Source organism: Hippocampus zosterae, chromosome 21 (genome assembly GCF_025434085.1).
Source record: "Hippocampus zosterae strain Florida chromosome 21, ASM2543408v3, whole genome shotgun sequence".
In the NCBI taxonomy this organism is placed as follows: Eukaryota; Metazoa; Chordata; class Actinopteri; order Syngnathiformes; family Syngnathidae; genus Hippocampus; species Hippocampus zosterae.
Genome location: NC_067471.1, coordinates 9,832,995 through 9,860,937, shown reverse-complemented (window position 1 = coordinate 9,860,937; position 27,943 = coordinate 9,832,995). Strand labels below are relative to the sequence as shown.

The following is a 27,943-nucleotide window of genomic DNA, read 5'->3' as shown; positions in this document are numbered from 1 at the left end:
TTTATTTCTTTTTTTGGTTTTTGTTTTTGTGTTTTTTTTTTTTGGTCAAAAGTCACGCAAAGGAAGAAAAAGAGGAAGAGACGCTAGGGGACAATAAAAAACTAAACAAAACCAATGCACCTCCCCCCCCAAAACAAAACAAGAAGACAAATAAAATAAATGTTTTTTTTTCGTACGAATGAGTGCAGCTTTTGTGTTCCGTTCACATTGAATTGCGGTCATCACCTCACCAAAACATCCACATGAGGTCACATGCAAAAAAACAAATTAAAAAAAAGAAGAAAAAAAAGGTGAAAATCCAAAGAAACAGTTCAGTAGGCGTCAGCATAGGCGGGGAGCTTGGCTCAGCTCAGGTGAGAAAAATCACCAACCTTGAGACCCTTGGTCCTTGTTTTTGTCTGGCGGCGTGGTGAATGAGTACATTTGTGGGGTTTTCTTCTCGGGGAAGGGGCGGCCTAGAGATGACGTTCTGAAAGAGGCAAAGAGAGCACAACAACAGGAGCGTTACGCACAACCCCGCCATCAATTTTCTTGTTGTAGGCATTGCGTCAAAAGCCAGACCTTCAAAATAAAAGCGGGCGGCACAGTCACAGTTTCGCGGCTAGGTGCTAGCTTATTCCGCATTTTTGGCTTTCCTCGCCGACGTGACACTTTGCGCATCCGTCGTTCTTTCACATCGATCGGGCCAAAGGAAGATTTCAAATCAACAACCGATTTCAGCTTTGCCGCCACGCGCGTAGCGGCACTTACCCGAGCGGGGCCGCGGCGGCGCCAACATCAGTACGGTTTGCTGTCGTTCTTGGAGCGCTTGAGCTGCACCTTCAGCCGCTTCATGCCGATCTGGAAGCCGTTCATGGCCTGGATGGCCGCCTGCGCCGACACCGGATTGTCGTAGCTCACGAAGCCTGAAAAGCGGCGCAAAAAGGGGCTGGCGTCGCCGTTTGTTTTCGCCGGCCGTACGGGAGCCATTTGACAGGCAGGCCTTTACCAAAGCACTTGCTGAGGTTGGTCTGTTTGTCGATGAAGACTTTGGCCGAGACCACGTTCCCGAAAGGCATGAACATCTGCAGGATGTCCTGGTCGCCAAACTCCTGCGGCAGGTGGTAGATGAAAAGGTTGGCGCCTTCGGGACCTGCGGGGTGGTGTCGGATGGGGGGGGGGGACACGGCGGGCCGCCGTCGTCACGGCAACTCAACAGAGGCGAACACGGGCGTCGGCGAGTGAGCTTGGGCGTACCTTCCTTCTGGCTGCCGGCGGCGCCCTGCTGCTGGAGCAGCGACTGGCCGTAGAGCGTGGGCAGGGCGGCGGCGGCGTACTGCTGGATCCCTGAGTAGGCCTGCGTCAGCGCGTCCATGGTGCCGGCCGCCGCCGCCGCCGCCGCGGCCGCCGCCGCCCCGTTGGCCAGCCCGCCGCCGCCCAGGCCGCCGTTAAGCGCCGCCATACCTGAGAGCATTTGAGCAACTTTACGTCAAAGCCAACAATAAAGAGAGGAGAGTGCGCTTACTCGTTAGCTCAACCGCGTCCTTTTTGACAATCTTTTCTCACGCCCGCGACGCACAAACATCACATCGGCGTGACGGCCGAACCGCAAACTGTCGCCCGCGACGCTCCGAAATGTTGTGGCGGTTGCGTTCAATGTGGGGGAAAATGGCTGCTCATTTCTTCTTTGTTGCTGAAAGCGGTTCTCTGAAGTTTGTGGAGGATTTGCAAGTCTGACACCTACAGGACTTAAGTGGAACTCCATCGACAATGCTCCAATGTTGTTTGAAATCCAAAGCTGCTTGAAGTTAATTGAGTCCTTTCATTGCTTTTTTTTTGTCCCATCGACCGCTTGCTGTTATTTGCCAGCCTGCGGCGAGGGAGGGGGGGAAGGTTTGAGGTCACTCAGCACGTGGTGCCTGCGGCTGTGGGGTGAGGGGGGGCGGTGACAGAAGTGGAGTCACCCCGCGCTCATTAGTGGTATGTCACGGCTTCTTTTCACCACACAGTGCAACTTGTCTGGGGGGGGGGGGGGGGGGGGGGGGGGCGCCGCGTCCTGTCGTCTCGCCGTCAGACACGAGCAAATAAATGATCACCGCAGCACTCGGGATTATAGGTCACTCATTTATTCTGGGATAATTGCACCGCTGACCTTTGCAATTCAATTAAGGTTTAGATGCGTTTAAATGAGGACGAGTTACGGGGGGTGCTTAAGACCCCCCCAGTTGAAGGTTTTGTATCTGTGTGTGTGGGTGTTGGGATTACTACAGCGGATGCGCTAAAGGTCAGCGGGGAATGATGTGGTGGAATCTTGCCTGTCACAAGAGCCGATGAAGACCCCAGAAAACAGGGGGGGAGGGGTCAGTGCAGATTTACATCAGCGGCCTCTCGTGGAAAAACAACAACAACATGTATACTTCCCGTCAGGGGGTTTTAGTCATTAATGCAGCAGTTGACTCACCGCCTGCGGTTCATTTTCAAAGGCCTGCGTCGAGGTTTTAAGGCGGGCAGATTCATTTGGGTATTAAAGTACGGCCCCTCTCCGTGGTGGAGCGCGGGGCAGATGGCACCACCAATACTCACTGTTGACGCTACCTGCTAGCGCGTTAATGTTGTTCAGGCCGACGGTGGCGCCCGCCAGTCCCTGCAGGGTGCCCAACGACGTCAGCGAGCTCATGGCGCCTGCGCCGGAGCCGGCCGGGGCGCCCCCTGCTGGGCACACACAGGAAGAGCAAGAGAGCGGACGCCGTCAGCATGAGGAACGCGATGCCGAACGCGGCCGGCAAAAAAACCCAAAGCCGACAGCGAGTCCACGTTGCCGCAAAACGGGAAAAGTTGGGCGAGTAACGACAACAACCTACCACCCGCCCCCACCCCTCCCCCCAAAAATAAAACAAGAGCACGACAAATACAATAAGAACAACAAATGCTCTCTGAGCGGGAACGGCCCCAAGCGCATGAGGTGATGATGGACTGGTAATTCCATGCAGGCCGGTGCGCCCGCCGGCGGCCAGCGGGTGGCGGTAGTGAGATAAGGACTTCCACCAAGAAGAACAAGAAAATCGTCTAAAATCTAAATTTCCCATTTTTTGCATCCACAATACACATATAATTTCTGTAAGTTTGTTCTGTAAATACTGCAACCTCGATTTCGTTACGTAACACAAAAGATTGTCAAGATGCATTTTGGGTAACCACAGCAAACAGCAGGCCAACAACGCAGCCGAGAGGCCGTCGAAGTGGCCCAAACGAAGCGGACCCACAAAAGCCCAAAGAAGGTGAGCAAACACAAGCGGACTCACGCACGCACGGATGGAGGGACAAGGGGGTGTCACACGAATGGCTGACGGGTGATCGGTGGCATTCGGTGGCAATGTCGGTGAACGATGGCGAGGACGGCGCCTCCCGCCGGGCTCGGCGAGAGCTGCGGCGTTACCTGGGCTGGCCAGCGCTCCCAGGGAGGCGGCGCCGGAGGACAGGGCGTTGGCGGTGGACGGGCTGGCGGAGTTTTGGGCCGCCGCCGCTGCCGCCGCCGCCGCCAAAGTGGCCAAGTTCTGTAACTGCAGCGCACTCATACCTGCAGAGAGAGGCGAGCCACACAGTCTTCGGTCAAGTCCGGTTAGCCGGCGCGGCCGTCCAGCGGGCAAGGCGCCTTGCCGCCGCCGTCGCCCGGACGACGCGCGAGTCGGTGGATGGCTCGTATATACGTGGCGCCGTATATACCGCTCCATGGCAACACAAAGGACAGGCGCGCACACTCACACGCACAACGGGAAGGCACGCCCAGGTGCCGCAAGGCCGCCGGAACGGCGCCGGGATGCCACCGACTCTGCAGTGAGCGGCCCTCGACAAAAAGGCGCACGCAAGCCGGGACCGTAAGTGGAAATAAAAATCAACAACAGATTCCGGATGCGTCCAAATGTGAGCAGCGAATGGCCCGTGTACTTGTGTGACCTTTGACCTCACCACTCATCAGTCCGAGGGCAACAAATGTCAAAGAATTCCACGAGCGAAGAGAAACGGCTGACAGAGTCCCGGCCGGGGGTGCCAAAGCTTTCGGGACGAGGCCAGTCAGTCGGTCCAAAGACTTGCGGGGGAGGCCAACTGATTGCAGGCCACGGTGGCAGAATTCCCCGACAGAGACGCGTTCCGGAACGGGGACGCTTGCTCAGAGACTCCTGAGACCAAAGAGCGCTTAACTGGCGCATGGACGCCAGCGTGCCTCGCCTTCATTGCTCCTCCCCCTCTTCCCCCCAAAACGCCGCGGCGCGACGGTCGCCGGACCCTGGGTGGACTCACCCGCCATCTGCTGGATCCCGCTGAAGGCGCCCAGGTTGCCGGAGGAAGTCGCCTGCTGCAGCAACTGTGCACAAAGACAAACCCAAATGAGAAAGAGAGCCAAGATTCAATTTGAGTATTGAGCAGCGAGCGCCAGCGAGTGTGTTTGGCGAGCTAACGATGGCTACGTTCCAAAAAGGCAGCTTCCTTTCGGAGTGCGTGAGAGTGCCTTGTTGTAAACCTTCGGCTCCGGTCCGAGCGCCGGCTCGATTGCCAAAAGACGGACGGACGAATGAGAGCGAGCGGCGGAAAGAGTCCGACTTTAACGGCGGCCCGCCGAGAGCTCCTAAAAATGACTCCGCTTCATTTTTCCTCCTCCGCCCCCCCCCCCCCGCTGCTCGTTGCCTTTATGTCTAATTTGGGAACGCTTTGCGGCGGGGGTTGTCATGGCAACAAAGACGAGAAGACCTTTAAAACCGCTCATCCTTTGGGCTGAAACAAAAAGCCGAATTTAGCTCTTCGCCTCTAAGAATAGCGGGTGGCCGAGAAAGCGTCGGGCAAAGATTTCCGTGGGATTCAAAGAGCCGGCCGGCCAGCAAATCTTTTGCTCCCCCCCCCCCCCCATTATGAGCCAAATGTCCAAGAAGAGAGGTCCTTACGGCCAAGTACTGCGGGGTGAGACCGCCCAGGCCCGTCAGGCTCCCCCAGGTGGTGGCGCTGTTGAGCTGCTGCATTTGCTGGGCCAGCTGCTGCTGCAGACGCCGCTGCTCTTTGTCCTTCTGCGTGTCGGCAAACTTCACCACGATGGGGGACGAGCAGCCCTGCGGGGAGGAGGAGGGAGGTGACGGGGGGGACCGGCGGCATGAAAAAGAAACACTTCAAAGGGGTGGAGGGAAAAAAAAAAAGCATTTGCGTGGCTCTCTCGAGTCAGCCCCTAATCTTGATCTTCAACTCAAAAACGGTGCTGATCTCAAAGTCAAAGTGATGCAACGCCGCCGCGGACCTGCGTCCGCTCGTTAATGCGGCGGCCGGCAACCTCGATGCTCAGACAAAAGCGGGGCCAGTGACAATCCCTTTGAATTCAATCTGATCTAATCATGTCATGCGGTGAAAAGAAAAGGCCTTCTTGTAAGATTGTCCCTTTTTTCTCTGAGGCGCGCACACACACACACAGTGCAAAACGATGTCTCGCATGGTCGCACGCACATGGCCCTCCACACAGGAAGCTCCACTCCAAAGCCGGAGGGCTCCACAAGGGCTCAGTTATCTCCGAGTCCAGAAAGAGATTTCTCCACTTCTCCAACTATTTCATCATCATCATCATCATCATCATCATCTGCGCGTGCGTATGCGGGCGAGAGCGACCGGACGACCAGGATGACCGGCGAGCACTAACTAACAGGTCTGCAAGAACATTCTGACTGGCACAAGTCGCTTTTGTTTGCGCCAGTGATTTTTTTTTGGTTTTTTTGAGAGGGCGTGCAGAAAGGCAGAAGGGCAGGCGAGGGGTGCGCGGGGGCGGCGCCAATCGGCTCCTTGCCATCCGCCTTCATTTGGATCTGACATTCAGGTGGCGCCTGAATGCCAGGCTGTAATGAGATGCCGGATACGACGCTGACAGGCCTGTCAACATACACGCACATGCATGCACACACTAATATATATATATATATAAATATATATATATTAATGGGGGGGAGGGGAGGACTGAAAAACAAGGAAAAAAAAGACTGTCTGAGAAAAGCTCTTGTCATGCAATAGCAATTTTTCCTCCCTCAAAACAAGACGCGCATCCACCCATGAACGGGCGTGCTGAAACGCAGCCACGACAATAAGCCGACTCTATTTACCAAAAGTCCGTGGGAGCAAAAGTCATTACTTTTAAATTGCAGCAGCTGACCAAACCAAAGTGGCTTGTTGCTCACCAAAAAGTGCGAGTGGCGAACAAGCATTCGAGCTGAATGGCGACGCTCTTTCCATCATGGCCAGAAAGCTTTTCAATTGACTCTGGGCCCGCCACACGCAAGCATCACACGCTGTGCGGCAGCCTCAAGGCAGCAAGCCGTCGATCTATACGTATAGCAACAGTGAATTCCGTGATTTGAGTCACAAAAAGACACCCGCGGACAGCCGTGGCCAAAAAGACAAAGGGAGCAACTTGGCATCATGAACTTTGTGCTCAGAGCCACGGAGAGAAAACAACCAAACCAAAAAGTCTTCGGGAATGTCCATCATTGGATTCAAAGTGGAGTCGGACGCGCGCCGAGCGGTACGCCTGCGCGGGGCCGAAGGACAGACAAATTCATTGAAACGGCGAGTGCGAGACGAGAGGGTACCGTACCTCCATGGTCTGAGACTGGTGCATGGCTTTGATTGCATTCTGTGCCATAGCTCGGGTGGAAAATGTGACAAAGGCACATCCTGTTGGGAGGGAGGTGGGGGGGGGGGGGGGGGGGAGGGGGGCGAGGAGGGGGGCCGGTGGGACAGCGGGAGGGAGGGAGGAAGGGCAGGAAGAGGAGGAGGAAAGACGAGAAAGAACAAAAACAAGACAAAAGGGTTGGACACGTCGTCGTTGTAAAAAAACCCACAAGAGACCCAAAAAACAGAGAACGGGACGACGAGCGTTGTCGGTCGCTATAGCAACAACAGCGGGAAGCAAGCGCGGTGTCGCCACAAGCGCGGCCCCGCCCTCTTTCCGCGTGACTCCACCTCCCCCCTCCGTCCGGCCGAGCGGAGGAGCGCCAAGCCCGCGGGCACGAAGGAAGCCGACGTGAAAGCTTGGACGCGGCGTTTGGGCGTTTTCATTGGGGTTGACGTCCGCCTCCCCGTTGCCATCAGCGGTCGGCGAACGGGTGATAAAAGTCAGCGGGACCGCTTCGGTCGGTTCTTTGTTTGAGCTCGCCAGCCCTAAAAATAGCAAAAGTAGGCGAGCTCCCTCGGCCCGCCGGCGGGCCCGTCCATATTTTATTCATAGCGTGACGGCTCCTCGCCATTTTTCAGAGCGGCTCGATGGCGCCGGGACTTGCGGGGACCTTTTTGGTGCTGGCTTTATTTGCCCAGCCGGTCGGGGGCATTTTGTCGGCCGGCCTAAACCCATGTGGCTAAGTGCTGCGCGTTAGCGCCCGCACGTCTAAAATATTGATCGGGACAAAAGAGCGGCGCCGCGGTGGCTTTAGCTCGGCAGGACCAACGGCTACGGGCGGCGCACGCGGGTACGGCCGGGCTGCTTCTTCTGGAATTGGGGGAGGGTGGAGCACGCTGAAAAAGTCCACGCGGCGGCAAAACATCCACAACAGCTACACAGTTACCACACAACAGCAACAACAACAACAACAACACGGCTGACACGGATGACACTGAAGCTGGCGTGACGGGGGGGGGGAGGAGGAGGAGGAGGAGGACACACGGGAAGCGCAGGCGGCGGGTTTGAAAGGGAGCTCCGGCCCGAAATCACCTCCCACAAAGCCAATTCAACTTTGCATCCCTGTCACCAAAAGACCAAAAGACCCCCCCCCCCCCAAAAGCCAAGTCTCAAGAAGCGCAAGTCTGAGCTTTTGACTGAGAGATGGAAGCAGAGAGCGATCAAATCTGGAGGCCTTTTCAGCTTTTTGGCGTCTTGTCACCTCGAAAGCGCTCGAGCGGCTCCACGTTTTCTCGTCGCTAATGAGAAGGGGGGGGGGGGGGGAAAGGCTGATTTGAAGTTGAGCGATGACGACGGGACCACAGTGAGTTCAGGCTGGAAGGTGAAGCACATGTAGAGGAGTGATGTGGTGGGGGAGGGGGGTGAGTGAGCACGGGAGGGGGGGGGGCAGGAGAAAGGGGGCGGGGCAGAGAGGGAAAGATGCTATAGAGAGCCAAAATATTCCCAGCAGCCACAACAGCCCCAAGATGTCACTCCAAGGTCCACGTCGAACGGGACACACGTCAGTCTCAAGTCTCAGCCCCCGCCCCCCGCCCTCTCAAAAAAAAAACAGTACAAGTCGAGTCAAGTGATGACGAACCTTGACTCATCAAATGTTGTTGCGCTCCAAATGACTTGGCGTTCCAACTAAAAAGTGTCAAGACTGGACTTGGCCGTGTGCCGAACTCGGCCGAGGGAGAAGGAAATTGAAGAGTGACTCAAGAGAGAGAGAGAGAAAAAAAAAGTCGGCACGGCGTCGTCAGGAGTCGCCTGAATTCCGTCCGTCTGTCAAAGTCGCGCGTGGGCCAGTCTCGGTCCGAGTCGAGTGGGGAAGGTCCAAAACGTCCCGTCCCGGGGGCTGTTGCGGCTCCCGCCAGCCGGCGACGCAACGCACCTCTGCTCAGCCCGTCGGGGCCCCGCAGGATCCGACACTCCTCGATCTGGCCGAACGCCGAGAACATGACCCGGATGTCGTTCTCGTTGCACTTCTTGGACACCATGCCGATGAACAACTTGCGGTCTTCCACCGCTGCGTTGGGAGGACACAGAGGGAGCGGCGGTCACGCGGGTGCGCTTCCGAAGGAGACGCCGCGCCGGCCCCCAAAATCAAACGCATCACCGACGTCATCCGTCGGTGGCCGCACGTGCGCCGCAAAGCCAATTCCTTCTTAATGAGGCGAGCGTCGGCGGCGGGCGCAAGGCGAAGCACATGAGCGCTTCGCCGCGCTCGGGGAAATCAATAGCGCGCTTGTTTATTCGGCTCGGCGGATTGTTTGTGCCTTTCAAAAGGAGTAAGGAGATAAGTGGCGCTCGGCTACGCCGACTCTCATTTCCCACCCGTCTAGGCCACGCCGCGCGCGGGCCGTCGCCGACGGCCGCTAATTGATTGAATCCGGAGCGGATCGCGTGACGAGCGAGACGCAGGCCGCTACGCATCTTTGGGGAAGGGCGCGCGACCGGCCTCGTCTTTCAGGCCGCGAGCCGTTTAGGCTGCAATTTGCCCGAGGTTCAGAGCTCTTTTCGTTTGGCGTGCTAGCGCAACAAACTCTGTCCGCGGCTAACTTCCGAAATTCCCTTTTGCTGGTGAAAGCCATCAGCAGCTCGCTAGAAGCTCAAGTCGCGGGAATGTTTCCGTTTGTCGGAGTAGCGCGGCGGTCTTCGCTTACCGCAGCCCGTTCAGCTAGCTAACTGTCCTCCGATCCCTCCGCCGGTCTCCTCAAAAACGTTTGTTTTGTCATTTCCCGCAGCCCATTCGGTGGCTCGGAGACGCGGTGTTTTGGCGGAGACAAACCGGACTGACGACAGCCCGTTTAGGCGACTAAAATGCTCAGTTTCTTTCTGCTGGCTTGGAAGCGAAATCCACAAGGCCTCCTTCACAACAAACCCCAAGCTCAGAGTGTGAAATCGCGAGCTCACGGTAATCCGAGCGGCAACTTGAGCAGCGACGTGAGGGACCCTCGCGCCATTCGGTTTACAGCAGTCGCTCGCTCTTTCTCTCTTTTTGCCAACCGCCTGGACGCTGCGATGTCGGGCGCGGCGCGGCCTAATAGAGCCCGCGGCAGCCATTCATCACGCTAACGCCGGCTTTATTTCCAGGTCGTTATCGTTAAGTGGATGGATACGCGTGGACCGCGCGGCGCTCCATAACTCACCGCGCCAACTTTCCTGCTCGGGTCGCCACCTACAACTGTTTTTTTTTGGTGTTTTCTGGATCATTTTTCATGCAATCAAAAAACAAAACATTTCTTTGTTCCTTTCCAAAACCACAAAAGACTTTTTTTGGTTTCTTTTGTGTGCACGCGCGGCCGCTCACCGTTGGACTTCTCGCTGTCCGCAGGCTTCATCTGGATGGGGTGGTGCATCTGCAAGAAGAGAAAAAAAAGATTCAGCGATGGATGAAAACGCATTTGGGCAAAACACGGTCGCACTCGGACACCAGGCCCGGAGTTTGCGCACCCGAAAAGAATCCACATTTGCTTCGGTGACCCGACGAGGACCCGAGCACGCCGGATGTTTTGAACGGGAAAAAATTCCCCAAGGGATGGACGGGGAGGGGGTCGAAAGGGACGCCCCCCCCCCTTTTCTTTTCTTATTCTCGCTGCATCCGCTTCCTTTATGGAGGATTATGTTTGCCGTTTGATCTGCGGCGAGACGGATGACAGGGATTCTCCGAATCTACTGCCGAATCAATCACAGTCAAACGCCATCCGGGTGCGCGTGCGCCCTTAGGCTCAGTCATACTGCTGTACAAGACTTTGATCATCCAATTCTGTCCTGCGCACACACACACTCTCGCCCACATCTTCACACACCAAGTCTGCCTCTTCTTCATCTTCCCCGTCCGGCAGTTCCCAAGTCTGCCTTAGGGGGGCAGGCTAATGAGAAGCATGCAGCGCAGCCATTGCGGCTCTGCTCTCGGAGCCCCGCCCTGACGAGACGAAAACCCTCGGCCAATAGATTCGCGGCAGAAATCATGTCGTCAATCTCTTCAAAAGTGCTGCAATATTTCTACTGCTAACTTGGAACATGGCTGCACATACACACATTGGAGGCTGGGGGGGGGGGGGGCTCTTGGTAGGTGCTTGCTCCCGTTTGGCTTCCATTTCAGCAATTAGTGTTGCGAATCAAATTGATTTTGCTAATGACTCGCGCGTGGGAATGGCAGGCGTGTAAGGGCCGCCACGCCCCCTTTTCTCCGCGTCGCGTAACGGCCGACGGGAGGATGAAATTTTGATGAGGAGGCGACGCCGTCGGCTTTTCTGCCGCCTCGCGCGTCCTCGGGCAACAACAACCTTCCACATCGGCGCCGGAAACGCGGCAGCCCGCGGGCGGCCGCCGTGGCACTGCGCCGCAGTGGAGGTGGACAAAAACATGACTTGGGTCACAATATGTCAAGCTGCAGCTCCTGCACACCTATCGAGTTCTTTTGCAAAAAAAAAAGAAGGAAAGAAAATCTGCCAGTCGCTCGCTAAGTTGCCATCACCCCGCTCGCCGCGCGTCCCCCCCCCCTGCATTCCGGCGGCCTCCAAACATCCTTGAGAGGAAGCTGATCAAAGGCCTTTCATCGAAAGAAGGCAAAGCCAAAGTGCTGCGGGAGCAAGGACGCGTCCTCCGTTCCCCGCCGTCCTTCCCTTCATCCCTTCGGGGGCGGGGGCGCCCGCCGCCGTTAGGACATCTGTTGCGCACAAACCAAAGCGTTCCATTTGCCGGAAAATCTCCCAACGAGCTCGTCGCACAGAAGACGGCGGCGAGCTGCGCGGGGTTGGATCGCGGCGGGTCGCCCCCAAACGCACTTACAAAACAGGATCAAGCGCCCGTGGTTTTTTTTTTTTTTAGGAATGGAAAAAATTGGAGAAGAACCGGGAAAAAAAACACAGTGGGGAAAAATGGCCATCACGGAGTAACATCAACGCCCCCCCCCACCTCAAGCCCCAAATCCAAACACTGGCGGAGGCGTGAGATGAGAACAAGACGAGCGGCGGAAGACTCACCCCTGTTAAGGTCTTGATGTTGTGCAGCGCATTCTGAGCTTCCAGGGCGGCTTTCCGCGTGTAAAAGGTCACAAAGCAGCAGCCTGCAACACACACGCACGCACGCACGTGTCACCAGGTGGGCGTCGGTTCGCGCGCCCATTCCTCCCGAGAGCACGCCACCTTGTTCGAAGATCGGACGACGCTCACAGAGCGAAGTGCGACGCAGCCCTTTTGAAAACATCATCGGCGGACGGGGCGCAAGCACCGGGAGGATATCGTCGGCGTCCGACGAGCGCATCAGAACGGAAAGCGCACGCGAGGGCTAAGATGAGCGAAGCGAGCGGCGCTGACAGCCGCGTGAGTCTCGAGCGCGCCATTTATTCCATGTAGGTCAGCAGTCACGCGGACGCGGGGCCGCGCTAACGTTTGGGAGCCAACGACGGGGCGGCTCATTCCAAGCTGCGCAGGAAGCATTTTTCCTGTCAAGAAAGGCCTCGCTTATGGCTAACGCTAAGCCGTCCGGGGCGGAGCAGGTTGGTGCACCGAAGGCCGTCGGCTCCGAATCGAGGCGCCGCCGCTTTTTAAGAGGCCGCTCGCCTGGCACTTTTGCCGATTATCGGCGCCGATTTCCGCAAGGGGGCTCGGCGGGCCCCTAAACGGGCCGGGTGCGCTGGCGCGCTAATGAAGACGTGAAGCTTGTTGTGCGCCGCATGTGGGCAGGCGCCATCATTAAGATAAACGACACAATGTGCGCCTCCGCCAATACGGGCGCGCACACGAGGACGGCGTGAGCCGGCCGCTTTGTGTTTACGCCTCTGGCTCTCCTCGTCTCGCTCGCTCTCCATCTCCCCCACCATCCGATTCTTTCTCTTTGCGCATGCAAAAAGAAAAAAAAAAAAAAGAGCAAATGACTCCATTTCTCACTCGCCCGACGCCTCATCTGGTTATTAACTCCAAACGCATTAAACTAACAGTGGGGGCAGGCAATTCCCCGGACCACCACAGTCAGCACAAACACATGCGCGCTTCCTCTCTGAATCCAGCGACACACACAGGCGGCCATTCTTTTAGGCTGCGCTCCAGAAGGAGGCTACGTCGCAGGTCGCTAGCGGTTGCGCGGCGCGACGAGCGCGGCCCGATGGCTCGGGAATTGGAGGAAAGCGCTCGGACCGGGGGCGCGTCCTCGCTGCGGCGCAAGGAAGCGCTTGTATTGATCACGAATCACTTCACGGAAGCAGGGAACATTTGCCGCCTAAATGGGCCGCCATACATGAATGTAAAAAAAATAGAAAAACGGACTAAGTAACAAGGCGCCTCTGAAAGCTATACGGCAGAGGATTGATTTTGATTCGACTGGCGCGCGTGGACTAAATGGGAAGGAAACGCGGTAGGTGGCAGGAGGGTTAACTAGACGGGCCGTATCGCAAGTCTCCGGTAATGAGGAGCCGCCGCCGAACTCTGTGACTTCCCGTCTCCGCCGAATGTTTACTGACACAAAGCGCAAGTGGAGGGCAGCATCGCGGCGACCTCTCCCCCCCCCCCCCTCCTCCTCCTCCGAACCGCCGAGATCCTTTCAGGACGCGCAAAGTAAACACGGCGAGACGGGGACCTTTAGCGTCGAGCTCCGTGGAGGTGAGCGGGTGCCGACGGGGCCAAAGAAGCGACGGGCTTCGCGGGGCCCGGCGGCTAACGCGTCCAATAAAAGCCCCCATCGAAGCCGACGAGAGCACGCGCGGTGGATGACAACAACGGGCCGCAAAACATCTCGTTTCAATGGCATAGACGAGGTCATCGGAGGTGGCGGCGGCGACGGTGTCGGTGGGGCTCGGTAGGGGGCCGGCGCGGGAGACCTCTCGCGGCAAAGAGACGACGCTTTGAAAAGACCCCCGTGGCTCAGCTGGAAAGAAATCGAGTGGAAAATGTCCCAATTAAGTGTGAATAGACGGGATGCGCGTGATTCATTCCGTGGCCGTCGCTCATCGGGGGTCTGATTGGTCATTTGCCAGCATGCTTCTCTCGTTTCGCGTCAATTTGGAAAGCAACGGAGGCGACGGCGCGGTCCGGTCCAACTCGTGGGGGCCCCGACTCGGCGCCTCGACGGGCCGCCGTACAAATGTGACGAAGGTCAAGCGTCGGGAGGGGAGGGGAGCGTCGCGTCGCGGCGTTTGGGGTGGCGGTGGCGATGGGCGCGGGCGGTACCTTTACTCTGGGGCGGGTTCTGGCTGCGGTCCCGCAAGATGTTGATCTGGTAGACGGCGCCGAAGGGCTCGAACAGCTCCTTGAGTTCCTTCTCCGACCACGAGCGCGGAATCTGCCCCACAAACATCTTGATGGCGTCCGGGTCGGGCTGCTCCGAATGCTCCAGCGCGCCGTTCATCTTGCCGGCCGTGCCGTTACTGGCCACAAAGAGAGAGCGCCGAGGCGGGTTACCGGCGTTCGCACACAAACGTGGCCATACGAGCGAAAATGACAAAGTCCAAATTGCGTCTTGGGAGTTCCAAGATGCCATTTTCAAGCATGAATTTCTTTTGCAGAAAACTCCTGCGACGCGTGCGCGCGCAGATGGCCGACAGATGTCTGGCCTGTTGAAAAAACAAAAAATAGCGCACGCTCCATACGCGCTCTGCCAGGCTCTTCGGATGGAGCCAAAGCGAGAACAAATGTCATTATTAGTCGTGCTTTTCCGACAAATCAAGAAGCCAAACGATGGACTCCATTGACGCTTTCCTCAGGAGAAAAAAAAAAAGTCTCAGCTGAAACGGATTGGATGCAATCATCCATTTTTTTGGGACTGGCTGGGCGGGCCTTAGCCGGTGGACACTGATCTTGTTGACAAGCAGCGGGCCAAATCTCACTTTGGAATGCTGCAAGGTCAATATAGTTGGGTCAGGAAAAAAAAAACACAACAACAATCTGCAAAAATGACACGCCCCCCCCCCCTCAAGAAAATGGCTCTTATTTTGTGGAATGTGATTCCATAATTGCACACGTCACTCCCTCCGACTTGCAAGGCACCTTTCCTCGTTCAGCGGCATCCACCGTATCCGTGAAGAAGGGCTGATTATATTGGACGCCTGCGTGTTTGTGCACACGTTGGTCACCACGGCAACGCGGCCGCGCGCTACGCACGCTACGCACGCCGCGCTGAGATAGAGGAAAGCATCAGATAAATGTCACGGCGGCTAATGAAGCCGCACCGGCGCCCCTGACGCTCGGCTAGCGGTGCGCTAACGAGCTGCCGGTCGCTAATGAGGACGCGCGCACACCCCCGCTCGCACGCCCACAAACGGAAGACAACACGACGGCGCGTGACAAGCGCGACTCTTTCCCAAACGGCCGCATTTTAGCACAAACGGCGTTTTAGCACGCCGGCCTCTTCGGCTGTCGCGTTGCCATGGTGACAGCCGGAACGTTTCGCCCTCGGCCGGCCGGCGCTTGCGCAAGTGCGCCGATGGCGTCGCTTCGACGCTCCGGCGGAGTCGAGAGTTTGGCGTTCGCGCCGGGCCTGGAAAATGGGGGAAACGAGGTAACCCGCCGTTAGCAAGGATCCCATCGCTCACATCAGGTTGGCAACTTGCGCTTCCGCCACCCCGCTGCCAGCTCGCTCCCCCGACAGGTAGGCTGGCAAATCCGCAGCCGTCTGTCTCGGCACTCCCGTTTTGGCACTCCCGCGACGCCTTTTTACGCAGTTTAGTGCGTTAAACGGCCACTCGCTTTCATCGGATCCCCTCGGCGCCGCCGTGACCTGCCGAGACGGGCTGCACCGAGACTCGGTCTTCGCTACTGAGGAAATGTCTTTTTTCGAGGGCCGACGTGGAGGGCGCTAGCCATTCTCCACACATCCGGCCTCCAGCGTTGCTAATTTAGCGCACCGAGGCTGCCACGCGCCCGCCGGCCGTCACTCACGAGTCGCTTCGTCCGCGGCCTCCCGTCGAGGCGCCGCACCATTAGCGAGGCGGCGGCGCGCTAATACGCCCTCCGAAGCCGCTTTGATCCAAACGGCAAGCGACAGAGTTAACGAGCAACCAAAACACGCGGCGCCAAACAGCAACGGCCGCTCCGCCGGGAGGCGCCTTTTGATGTGGCGGCGCAAAAAAAAAAACAAGACGGGATGCGGCGCCGCCATCATTAAGGCAACGGAGGTGAGGCGGCCGCCCTCATCGCTTGCCGCTTGATTGCAAGCAAAATGAAGGCAATCCGAGCTTGGGCGGGGTGGGGGACAACTTTGAGGATGCGGCGCAACTCATTTCAAGCCTCTCGCTGCCTCAACGTGTCCATTCTTCAAGAAGGATGAGGACGAACGAGGCATCGCAAACGTGCCAAGCGCTTCGAGGGAGGCGCCCTGTCATTTGAACTGGCGGCGGCGGATCGAGCCGAATCGAGCCTCCGCCGTCGCTATTTTGGCGAGGATCGCAACTCAACATTTAACCGAGTGAGAGCGCGCTTTATGCCTGAACGGGTTGCGGTTCAAACTCTTATTCCCGATCAGCATAGACGGCGAAGCGGGAAGAGCCGGCGCGCCCGCGGGAATCCATGCGAGGTGAGCGCGCGGCGTTATTAAGTGTCCCCCCCCCCCACCTATCCCCCGCCAAGCCGTCACCGCCGCCCGGATCTGTTCCCACTTGACATTAGCGGCGGAAGATGACATGCTGTTAGCGCACGCATAAGAGGGTTAACGCCATCATTTGGCAAGGCGCCTGCTTCCCGACAACATGGCGCTTGCTAACGGGAAGAGGCACATTTAAAAACAAAGCCAACAGCGGTGGAAGGTGCAGGCCCATCGAGCTTCCTGCCTCGCCGGGTTGCAGTCATACTTGAATGGAAGCAGACACAAGCAGGTTGCTCCTCTCTCTCTCACACACACACACACACAATTGGAAAATCATCGGTTGACGCGACGGGCCGCCCGGCCTCGTACGCGGCCCCTTGCTTACATGGCATCGTTGGCGACGTGAAGATAAGCGAGCGCACGAAGGCAACAAAAAGCAATTAGTGCGACGGGGCACAAACACGCGACAAGGCGCTCCCCGGAGGCCGGCTCGTCTCTCTCTGTCCCCCCCCCACCCCGTTTCCTCGGTGGCAGCTGTCATCCTGCTGGAGATGTTTCCATGCCTAAACGGGCTGCGGTGCAAATTCCAAATGGCCTATTTGAACGGCGGTTCCACTGGAATGATTATTTTGCCGTTTTCGACGGGCAGAAATGGCAAACTTTGGTCAACCAAACGGGCTGCAGCAGAAATCATAAGCCCCGCCCCCTCAACAGACATTGCCCAACTGCCGTTTTTCTTTCTCCAACGTGAATACGGAGATCTCGCAAACGACAGCGACTCTGTACAACATTGGAATACGTCGACCTACGTTTTCCGGACGGACTTTGAAGCGGATGACGGCGTGCGCCTGCGCAGATTCGATCAGAATGATGAGTGACGCCCCCCCGCCTCAAGTGCCTCCGCCACTACATCATGCGTGCCAATAAAGCCGTCGGTGCGGTTGCCCCCCCACCCATCGCGACAATAAAAGAACAACCGTGCCGCCATCCATCACGCGTGCCAGGAAAGATGTGATGGTCGGGGGGGGGGAAAAAAACGTCATATTGGAGCCAAATCTGAGCGCTCACACGGGAATTCCACTTCAAATAGGATCTGCTCATTTGGCTCTCAAAGTCCAAAAAGAAGGGGGGACGGGGACGCGGGGGGTCCAATACTGTATCTTTTTGGGTTACAGTCATTCAGTGATAGCAGGGAGACAGAATCAAATCCCTCCTGACTGCGACAGTGGCCGGCACACATTCCAAGTGCGTCCAGCAAGCAGCCCTTCCTTTTTTCAAAGCAACTCAAATGCAAAACTATGCAGATGCGTTGCTCTCCCGCTCCCCCCGGGCCCTAATCCGGAATTGCTCTCCTCCGGTTGGCGCCGTAATGAGCCGCTCTCAGACAGGCCGGGACGGAGGCTTGACGCCGGGAATCGTTTGGCACGCTTGGACGGCCGCGGATGGGGAGAGCCAGAGCCAGAGCGAGAGCGAGAGCGAGAGCGGCGGACTCTGGATGATCCCGGGGAGGAGGAAGAGGAGCATATGCCGGGAACACAGGCCTCATTGTGCATTTGCCGCACGCCGGGGGGGGGACGCCGACGTGAGGCTGAGCCCGACAAATAGTGCGCTCGGGGCCGCCGCCTTTGAAAATGGCCGACGAGACCTGCCGTCGGCTGGCGACCGGCTCATTGGGGGATGCGGGCGGGGGGGGAGGAAAAAAAAGAAGAAGGAGCAGCTTGGATCAGGGAATGTGGGGTCGCCAAGATTGCTCCAAAGTTGCCTTACGTGATCGTATCACCCCCCCCCCCCTCCCTGCCCCCAAGAAGTGAAGATTGCACATTACAAGAGGAGAAGCCACTTCTGGACACGAATGGCACCGCGTGACCAGACCAGCTGGCCAAGAAGCACCACGTGACACCCCACCCCCCTGCCACCCCCCCCAAAAGAATAAAACTAATCAAAGGAGAAAAATGGGAAGGCTGAGATTCTTTTGCATCTCTGCGCAAATGTGTTCACAGTGTTGTGCGCAACATTTGCTGCCATCCCTGGCTGTCGCTGGCTGCTTTGCAGCCCGCCTGCGAGGCTGTTTGAACAAGTACGCACGCGCGTGCGCAAACGCACACGCGCACGCTTGCGCTTGAACGCACCACACAGCCAGACAACAGCACAGCTGAGCCAAGGGGAGCGAAGTGGGGCATGGAGGGGGGGGCTGCAAAGAACAAACACGTTTGCGGAACAAAAAACTCGCAGCTCTCCCCCACCCCCCAAATCACGTGTCGCACGCACACTCGGGCGGGACCGAGTTGGACTCCCAAATCCTCCTGCGCAATCCGTTCAGACACACACAAAAAAAGAGAGCAAAAAGGGAAGCTCGCATTCGGTCCAGATTCTATGCGGAAGTCATGCTCGGCCATGCGATTTCTTTTTTTTTTGGGGGGGGGCAGGCTTAGCTTTCTCTCTGCTCCACTGGAAACCATAAAAACAACCTTTCAAGTAAGGTGACGAAGGTGACGCGGCGTTCAACGCGCAATTAGCACGCGGGCGCTTTAATCCGGCGTGAAATACGAGGCGCCGCCGTTGCGTTGTGGGAAATCACGACGAGGGGAAAAAAGCTGTAAACAAGAAGCCCGGCGTCGGGGCTGGATTGCCGCGATTGTTGATTTTCTGGATGAATTCTCTTGAATTGAGGAGAGCGCGCCATCACTGAGAAACGCCGAGCCCATCGCAACACGCAAACACAACAGTGGAGCAAGCAAACGAGATGCGGAGGTGCGCTGTGAAAACGCCCAAAGTCATTTGCAATTAGCTCTCAATGCTGAAAAAATTCAAAAAGATTCCTCATCAGCGAGTTGCCACCAGGTGGCATCAACGCGAGCGCGTTTGTTTGCCCATCGCCAGGTTTTCTGACCCGCCAACGACGAGGGGCGAGTCGCTAGCATGGAAGCCGGAATCCCCGCCGAAAATGGCGGCCATCTTTTCACACGTGAATATTTCACGAGGCGCTCATCCATAATTCAAAGCGGCAAGCGGCCGCGTCGGAGTTCAAGCCGAAGCACTCGCGTAAGCTAGCGTTCAGACGGCGCGCGCGGATCGCCGTTAATGGAGCGTGGCGGCGGAAAGGCGGGGTTACGCCCCCGTCACAACCGATTCCCATTCGTTTGGATCCTCCTCGCCACACAAATGTCGGACGGAGAAACGGCGGGTTGCAGAGGGGAGGTGGGGGCGGGGGGGTGCACAGGCTTCTCCACCTGAGGCGCATCAGAGCGCTCCCCAACTGTAATTGGCTGCCAGCGCCCGTTCCATGGAGCCCCTCCATTCATCAAGCCACCCCCCCCATGCAACTCTGACCGATCTCCGGCACACTTTCCAATTCCCAGTAATACCCCCCCCCCCTCGCTGATCCTTTTCCTCATTAAAGTGGGACCCAGGCAGAGGCGGTCACTGCCTCTCATTTATTTTCATTTGAAAGCGGCGCAGCTCGAGCGCTCCCGCGGGGACGCCTTCCCACCGCAGGCGCGCACACGCGCACCGGCGACAACAAGCGCCTGCTCGTTCCCCAACCCGGGAGACGTTTTCAATACGCGTGTTACCATCTAGAGGACGTACGTGAACATACGCGGCGTGCCGCTCGATGCTGATGATCCAAAGCTCTTCATTTGCGCAGCTGCCACGGGAGTGCGGAACACGCAAGGGGCCGGGGGGCATTTTTCTACTTTTTTGGGGCTGACAACTCATTGCTCGGTCAATCATCGCATACTTGCGACGCTTAATTATTCGTTTTTGGTAACTCGCCGTTGGACTCGCGTCCGTCCGTCCTGCCGCTTTCACTTCCTGACTCGAGCCGCAAAATAGCCCAACCAGAAGAACGTCCATCAACCGACCGGCAAAGTAACCACCACGCAAGTGACGGATTTCCACGACGACTCGCACCCCCCCCCTTCTTCGCAGACTCATTCATCACCTCTCGTATCGATTAACTGAACCCCCCACCCAACCCCACCTCCTCCCGAGCGTGGTCGCGCATTGTATTCCAGTCGTGTCTCGCTGACGGCTGTCGATTGAAACGGTACCGAGGCAGATTAAACCCTTGTCGCCCCCCCACCCCATGGGTAGGGGCCCCGGGGTCGCGCGTTGCCGTTTCCCGCAACGGCTGCTTGAGCATAAAGACTTGAGGGAGGCCATATTTCAAGAGCGGCGCTAAACCAGCGAGCCAAGTGGCGGGTCGACAAGCGATTTGGGGATCAAAGACCGGAAGGGATGCGAATGGCGTGAATCCATTTCAGTCGCCCAACACGCTTGACAAAAGTATCGTTCTTTGTAAAGTAGCGCTCTCATCGCTTGTCGTGCCACGATCAATCGGGGACGACATTGATTGGACCCTGAAAATAAGACCGATATTTGAAAATGGACTATCTTTGCGGTGGGGGGGAATGGGTTTTCAAAAACGGACAAATGAGCAAAGCACGTGCCGATGCCCCCTCCCCGTCCGTCCCGCTATCCTTCACCCGCCCGCTCTCTATTCCGCTCACGTTCAGTCCATTCACGAAAATAAAAAAAAGTCCTCATGTGGCTCTCCTCTCTTGAAGTCCTCATTGCCATTCTTCTGGCCGCAAGTACAGAAGGTGAGGGGGGGGGGGCACCAAAACACAGCTGAATTATTTAGACTTTCCCGCGCCGCGCGCCAGAAAATGCTTGACTCGGCACTTTGGAAGAAAGGGCCCCGGCGAGGGCGGGATAAAAATTGCATTCGCTACAAGATTCCGCAATCAGCCGGCGGAGACGAACAATTCGTCTTATCTCCGCCACGCACGCAAAGTAGGCGGCGAGACGGCGACGGCGGCGGCGGGACAAGTTCGCCAGTAAGCAAATCAACTGCAACACGCCCGCTACGGCGCAGCTCCCGCATTTGTTGCTAACAAACTGGACGACGGAGCGCCGCGGGACCGCAACGGGGACGCGTTCCAATTCCGTTTTTGGCAAAGCGACTCCGAGGCCAAACAACGCGCGTTGGGCTCGCCACCGCCCGATTATTTGGGAGGCGGCAGGAACCCGCTCGGCGCTCGCCTGCTGGCGGGTTGACAAGATGCGAGCGGCATCGCGGCGGACGCGTTCACTCGCACAGAGGGGTTTGGAGGGGGGGGTGGGTTGTCGCGCTCCGCCGGTGTGACGATGTTGCCGCATGTAGTGAGACTCACTAATTGGCTCACCTGTCTCTCAGCCATCTGGAGCCTCTCAGCCAAAAAAAAAAAATCAAGAAATAAAGGATGAATAAACAACACAACGGCGCTGACACAAAATTTGTGCTTCTGGAGCAAAAAAGGAAACGGAACGAGACACTATTTCTTTCTGACGCGCCGAGATTTACCTGTGGTTAAAAAACCGCAAAGACGTTTTTGGCGCTCGCATTCCGTTAACCTGCCGTGCTTGGCTTTGGAGCCGGAATCGAACCCCCAGTTGGCCGCCGTGCCGCTACAGATCGCTCCATAGAAATCTAGATCGATTGTAGAGATAGATAGAAAAGAATGAGTTGATTTGGGTGGCTCTATTTACTCTTTTGGGAGGAAAGAAACTGGGGGCGCCAGGGGGGGTCGTCAGGAAAAAAAGTTGTCATCTTATGACTGCATTTGCGATAATGGGAGCGAAGACACACACACACACGCACGCACAAAACAAGGTGACAGGTGAGCGTCGGAGGAATGTGGGGGGGGGGGCTCACTTCAGCGCGCGATCCGGATCGCTGACCTGGAACTCATTGGGCGCCGAGAGAATCAAAAGCATGACGCAGCCCGGAGGCCCTCGCTCGCTCGCTCGCCGCAGGTCTCCGAGGCGCGTTTGCAATTGTCATGGCCTCCTTCTTTCTTTGCTGCCGTATTTGACAGGACAACAGGTGAAGGTTGTCGCCATGGCGACGAGCCACCGTGCCCTCAATACGGGATCGGGAAACACGCAAACGCAACGCGCCCGCAAAGCCGCTCGCTTCTCCAGCTCATGAATATTCACAATTGGGATCCCGGGCGGCGGCGGCGCAGCGCTGAGAACGTCGCGAGTCACGTCAGGCAATAAGGGACGCCGTGTACCGGGACGCCGCATTGTGCGCGTCTCGCTAATTATGCATTTGGCTATTGCTAAACAGGAAGGGTGTGCGTGTGTGTGTGTGTGTGTGGTTGCCCGACACACTCGCACACACACACACCTGCTCCAAAGAGGAACCTGAAGCTTTGCGGGCTCGGTTGCATCGGTTCCGCTCGTGCGCCGGCGCTATTCATACGCTAATCAAACTGTAGCGCGCGCGCACGCGCGAGGACTTTGAGCGCCACTTCTCAGCCGTGCCGCTTCAAAGCCATCAAGAAAACACGAAGCGCCTACCTTTGTAGCGGTCCGCCGAGGTCGCCGGCGTCCTGCCTGCAACAAAAAGAACACACACAAAAAAAATATTCAATCGGGATTTTTTTACAAGATTTAACGGCAACAACAAAAGACGAGCGCCGCTCATCGGACGCTTGATTAGGAACGCGCAAGCGACGCAATTGTTTTTCTGTGACCACGTTGAAAGGGTGGCAAAGGCTCCGGAAGCCTCCCCCCCAGCCCCGCCCAAAAACAAATAAGATGAGGCAACGGCATTCAACGCAATTCCTGCCGCCGCGCCTTCCCCTGCGGTTGCCTTGGCCTGCAGGGGGCGGCGCCGAGCGTGACGCTCGGACGCGCACGCAAGCGTGAAAAGTGACGAGCTCGGATGCGAGAGGCCTTTTTCATGGACGACAGCCTGGAAGCTTTGCTCCACAAAGCTCTTGCTTCCTTTCATTCTGCTCATTTGCGTTTGTTTTCCTCCTTTCTCACATTTTTTTTTTTTTTGCGGCGAGGCTAAAAGACCACAAGGCCGCGACTCTCCAAAAAGAGCTCACCGGGGCCTGTGTGAGTCAAGTGCGGCGGTCCCGAAGCGACCTCCATCTCGCGTTCCCAAAAGCAGAGCGAGACCAAGGCCCTTCTCCCCTCCCCCCGCACCCCCCGCCCCATGTCTTGAACTTGACTTGATGATTTATTCAGGTGCGGCTGTGAAGCTAAATGTCGCTCTCGTATCTCGCGCTTGCTTTCAAACTTCCATCTCATCCTCAACGCCACCCACCCCCCCCCCCCCCCCGACCCCAAAAAACAAAATCCAAACACAACCGGCGAGTCCTCCGATCCCACTTTGAGGCAAGCGGACCTCAGAGGAGCGCACGTACATCACAGCAAAGTGCGACAACACACGCCAACATGACGCCGGCACTCGCACGGCTCCTGACGCATGAATATTTCAAGCGCCTGCTTTGTGATGTGCTTTTGATGGCCCGGCGGTAGGCCGCCCGCGCACGCCCCCCCACGCCGCCCGCTCGGCGCTCGCTCGGCATCATTTGATGATCTCGTGAGACCATACGAGAGCGGATGATAAGCGCAATCTGCCTGCATTACGGCTGCCCATCAAGCAAGAGAGCAAAAGCGGCGGCGGCCACCGAGGACCAGCAGGAGGAGATAGCGAGCGAGCGGAGGTGGAAGAGGAGACGGCCTCCGCAGCAACACCGCGGACAATGCAAGAAAATCTGAAATCACATCAAAATAAAAAATAAATCAATAAAGCGCACATGCAAAGGATGGAGATCATTTTGAGCTTCGACTTCAGCACCACAACGCAACGCAACGGGCCCCAAACACAAGCATGTGGCAAGACAAATCACCGACAGGTTCTGGCGTTACGTTCCTCTCGCCGCTCGTGTGTGTGTGTGTGTGTGTGGCCATATGGTTCGGGTGCGCAGAAATCCCCCAAGCAAAGGCCACTTGCGCAACTGACGGATGCGACCAAACTGCCATAGATTCAAGCCGACAACCGCGCGTGCGTGCGCGTGTAATGACCCCCCAAGGGAGAGCGAGAGAGCGAAGGGGGAGGGAGCGGGGGCCGGTCTGAGCACCCCACTGTCAACCGCGAGGAGGGATGAAGGACGACGAAGAAGAGGAAGCAATGAGAAGGAGGCAAAGGTGGCAGCTGTCGTCTCGTCGGGAAAAATAATTGGCCGAGCGCGCGGCCACCAAAGCCAGGCGGCCATTAGTGGCGTCCCACCTGGCGCCGACGCCGGCACCCCCGCGTTGCCCCGCGGTGGAGGGGATGACGGAGAGGAGGGGGGGGGAAAAATGGGCAAATCACACTTGACAGCTTGACTGACAGCGGCGGACGGCACATGGGCGCACGGAAATATGAAAATAATAAGCCGCCGTCTCGCGGCCGCCTGATTGACAGGCGGCGGAAGACAGCGCTCATTCGTGGGCATTCTAATCACGTGACTGACAGGAGGAGGACGGCACCGGACGGGTGACCGGACGGGTGACCGGACGGGTGACCGGACACCTTCCCAAGCATACGGCAAGTGACGAGCGCCGCCATCGCGCGTCAAAGTGCCGAGTCACTCCGGAAGAACGCCATCGTCATCATTTGACGGCGACAAAGCGCAATTCCGACGCCGACAAAATTAAATTCGCTGCCCCGGCGCGGCCGGCGGACAAAGACCTCCATTGTGGACGGCATTCCGCGGAGGCGACGAAGCGCAGAGTCCGAGGCCTCGGCGGCGGAATTCCAAAAACAAACAAAGTGACATTTTGTGACACTCAACTTGTCTTCCAATTTGGTCCTAAAAGCAAAGCAAGAAGAAGAAGGAGGAGAAGAAGAAGAAGGTGACTTGCAGGTGTTGAGGCACGCTGATCTCCTTTTCTTGCCGGAATAATCCTTCATCTGCAAACTCTGTGTTGCTGTGGCAACCGCCCCCCCTCCCCCCCCATTTAACATCGTTAATGGCCTCCTCGCAGCGCGATGACAACACGGTTCAAGAAGTCAAGGAATGGGTGGGAGAAAACAAAAATTAACAGGGGAGGGGAGGGGGGGGGGGGGGGCGAGGGCTTGAATTCCAAGACGGGAATGCTTGCAAATGCCAAAATCGCACGCGGCGCCTTCTTCGTTCACTTTTTAAAAGAGAGAGCGAGAGAAAGAGCGCATGGCAAGATGGCCACTCCGGAAGCCGGCTGCAATTTACGCACGCGCGGGACATTTCTCAATTCCTGATAGATCGAAGGAAACGGTCGAGTCTTTTGACAACCGAGTGAAAGTCGACCTGTAGTACCATATCGCGACACGGCATGCCGGGGGCAGCGCTGAGCTCCGCTGGAGTCGGAAAAATCGTCGCCACTGGTTGGATGTTAGCGCAAAGCTAGCGGAGGGCCATCACAGTCACCATATTGGAGCGGCGAATCTGCAATTGTACGCAACTGGAGTCAATCTCCATATTGAAGCAGCACGACGTTCAAGTAAACCACGAGACATACGCACGCACACACGCGGGATGCAAATGTCTTTTTCCAGCCGGCATTCTTTTTTCCTCGGCAGTCCAACACAACTCTTTCGCTAGCTGTTGAACTCCCACCGCCCGCCACCGACGCAATGACTCGTGCTCCTTTTTCAACTCCTCTCGCTTTGCCGTGCTCAAATGGGTCGCCGATTACGGCTCCCCTAAACAAAACACAAAAGAACCAGCGGGTGTCAGGCGGCAATTGGTAGGAAGGCAGATCACAAGAAGAAGGACGCTCGACTAAAAAGGAGCGCACTCCAAAAAATGAGATTTATATAGATATATATATATAGATATATATATTTTTTTAACACCACTTAACAGGTGTCACACTTCCGGAATCTTCCAGCGTCCAAAGGAACGCTTATCGAGCGAGGCGACGCTCGGGAGACGGCGGGCCGTGCCGAGCGGCTTCCCGCGGGACGCGTGTCCAATTACAGCCGAAAATGAAGGCCCGGCTCGGGGCGCGATGATGGAATAAACGGCTATGATGGAAGGAGCGCGGGGGGGGGGGGGGTGCGATTAGGGGGCGGGGGGTGTCGGCGGGATATAAGGAGCACTCGGAATTAATGGGCCAGGCGGATGGAGCGGGATTCCCGGGGGCCGCGGAAGAGGTTCCCGCTGATTGCGGCCGGGAGTTAACGCTCCGATGCGCCGCATTAGTGCAAGCGCGGCGCCGCGCCGAGTGGGAATTTCCGGCGGAGACGCCCGAGTCCAACGGCCCCGATGTCGAGTGCGACGCTCGCGCCTCCGTTGGGAAGAAGTCACACGGGTCTCCGCCCGCGTGCCGGTCACGTGACGCGCCGACTGAAAAGCGAAGATGAGGGAGGCGTCGCGGCCGCCGCTTCACGTGGTCGCGCGTGCCTCAGCACGCCACACAAAGTCTCATTTGTGTCGTTTTGTCCCGCGTGACTCGTCGCTGCCTCGACAGGAAGCGAAAGCCGGCGAGAAACTCAAGGCCGAGGCCAGCGCCGCCCCCCCCCCCCCAACCCAGAGCGAGGTTTGGGCCTTCCTTTGAGAAGAGGACCGGAGCGGATTCCGAGGCGCCGAGCGACAGCTGGGCTGACGTCATGCATTCCTGACCCCATTGCACAGTGACGGACGGGATCCTTCCCGCTTCTTGGAGTCGACCCCAAACAACAAAGTGAACAAGGCTCGCTCGCTCGCTCGCTGTCCAACAAAGTCAATCAAGCGGGAAGCCCAAAGCGCAGCGATGGTCCACCGACACCCACCCAATGCCGGGAAACGTGTCGTCCGCACATCGCTGCGTGCGTGCAACTATTTTCCACCCTTGCGTTCATGGCTGGTGTGAAAAAGAGAGATGAGCAGCAGAAATATGCACAAAAGATAAAGTAGGAGCACAGCACCGTCACCCCAATGGTGACGCGTGTCCACAAAAGGTGCACACCGTGGATGTGTGACGTCACAGTGGGGGGGGGGGCGTACGCGTTGGGGTCGCCGACGTCACGGGTGGCCGTGCGAGTGTTACGTTGCGAGAGGGCGCCTTCCACTCGCTGCGCATCTCGCGACGGTGCCGTGCGGCCTTCCGGCGTGGGCGCGCCGAGGCCCGCGTGTGTCATGGCAGCTTGCGTGGCGGCGCGTGACCCTTAGCTTACGCCCGTGCACCCTTTAGCGCGCTCCACCCCCTCTGCTCGGACAAAATAAGAAGAAGAAAGTGCTTGCGTTGGCGACAAACAAGATGAGCGGCCGTCGGGAGAAACGTTGAGTGAAAATTGTCAAGTCGGAGCGAAGCGCCGTTGGGGGAAAAAAAAACAAACCAAAAAAAAAATGCTGACTTGCGTGAGGGGGAAAAAAAACAAACGGTCGAGATGCTAAGCCGCCGCCGTCGGCCGTGCGGGAACATCGCCGGAGAAAATTCCTGATGGGAAAGGGGGCGGGGGCGGGAGGGGGAGCGAGAGGGGGAGTTGTGTTCTCACACTCAACTTTGAAGCGGGTTGGCGAGGACACGCGGTGGTCCGGGTTCCGGCGTCCGCTCACTTCACCGCCCCCCCCCCCCAAAGTGTCCCCCGAAGGCGCGACGCTTACCGTAAGACGTTCCAGCTTTTCAGGGGGTCCAGGTCAGAAATGATAGAAACCATGATGACAGGCAGGAAAGGGGGGGGGGGGAGAAAAAAAAGGGGGGAGGGCTCCGCGGCAGGGGGGGGGGGGGGGGGGGGGCGCGGCGCTGGGGAAAAAAAAAAAGCCGGAAACGAATGACGGATGAAAAAAAAAAAAAAGAAATGTCAAAAAGGCGTCACGGGAGAAGACGACGTAAAGTCCGTCGGCCGCGAGATGCGAAGCGGAAGCGAAGCCGAGCCGAGCCGAGCCGAGCCGTCCTGCCGCTGCTGCTGCCGGATGAGAAGTGGCGCGACGCCTTCTCGCACTCGCGCACGCCCGCCCGCCTTCTCTCTCA

General features: G+C 57.4%; 1 protein-coding gene across 10 annotated transcripts; it reads right to left on the bottom strand.

Moving 5' to 3' along the window:
- celf2 (cugbp, Elav-like family member 2) lies at positions 1-27,943 on the bottom strand. Of its 10 annotated transcripts, none has more exons than XM_052055079.1 (15): positions 27,577-27,942; positions 22,529-22,564; positions 13,831-14,027; positions 11,650-11,732; positions 9,972-10,020; positions 8,553-8,687; positions 6,599-6,678; positions 4,917-5,078; positions 4,279-4,342; positions 3,416-3,556; positions 2,563-2,688; positions 1,237-1,443; positions 989-1,132; positions 751-905; positions 1-469 (listed from the first exon to the last, which is right to left on the bottom strand). In XM_052055079.1, exons 1-14 carry the CDS (start codon positions 27,627-27,629, stop codon positions 778-780), a joined length of 1,605 nt encoding a protein of 534 aa, XP_051911039.1. In that variant the 5' UTR covers positions 27,630-27,942; the 3' UTR covers positions 1-469; positions 751-777. The 10 variants fall into 10 exon arrangements, with proteins under 10 accessions (XP_051911039.1, XP_051911041.1, XP_051911038.1 ...); XM_052055081.1 differs by having other exon boundaries at positions 2,575-2,688; XM_052055078.1 differs by having other exon boundaries at positions 2,563-2,691; positions 27,577-27,941.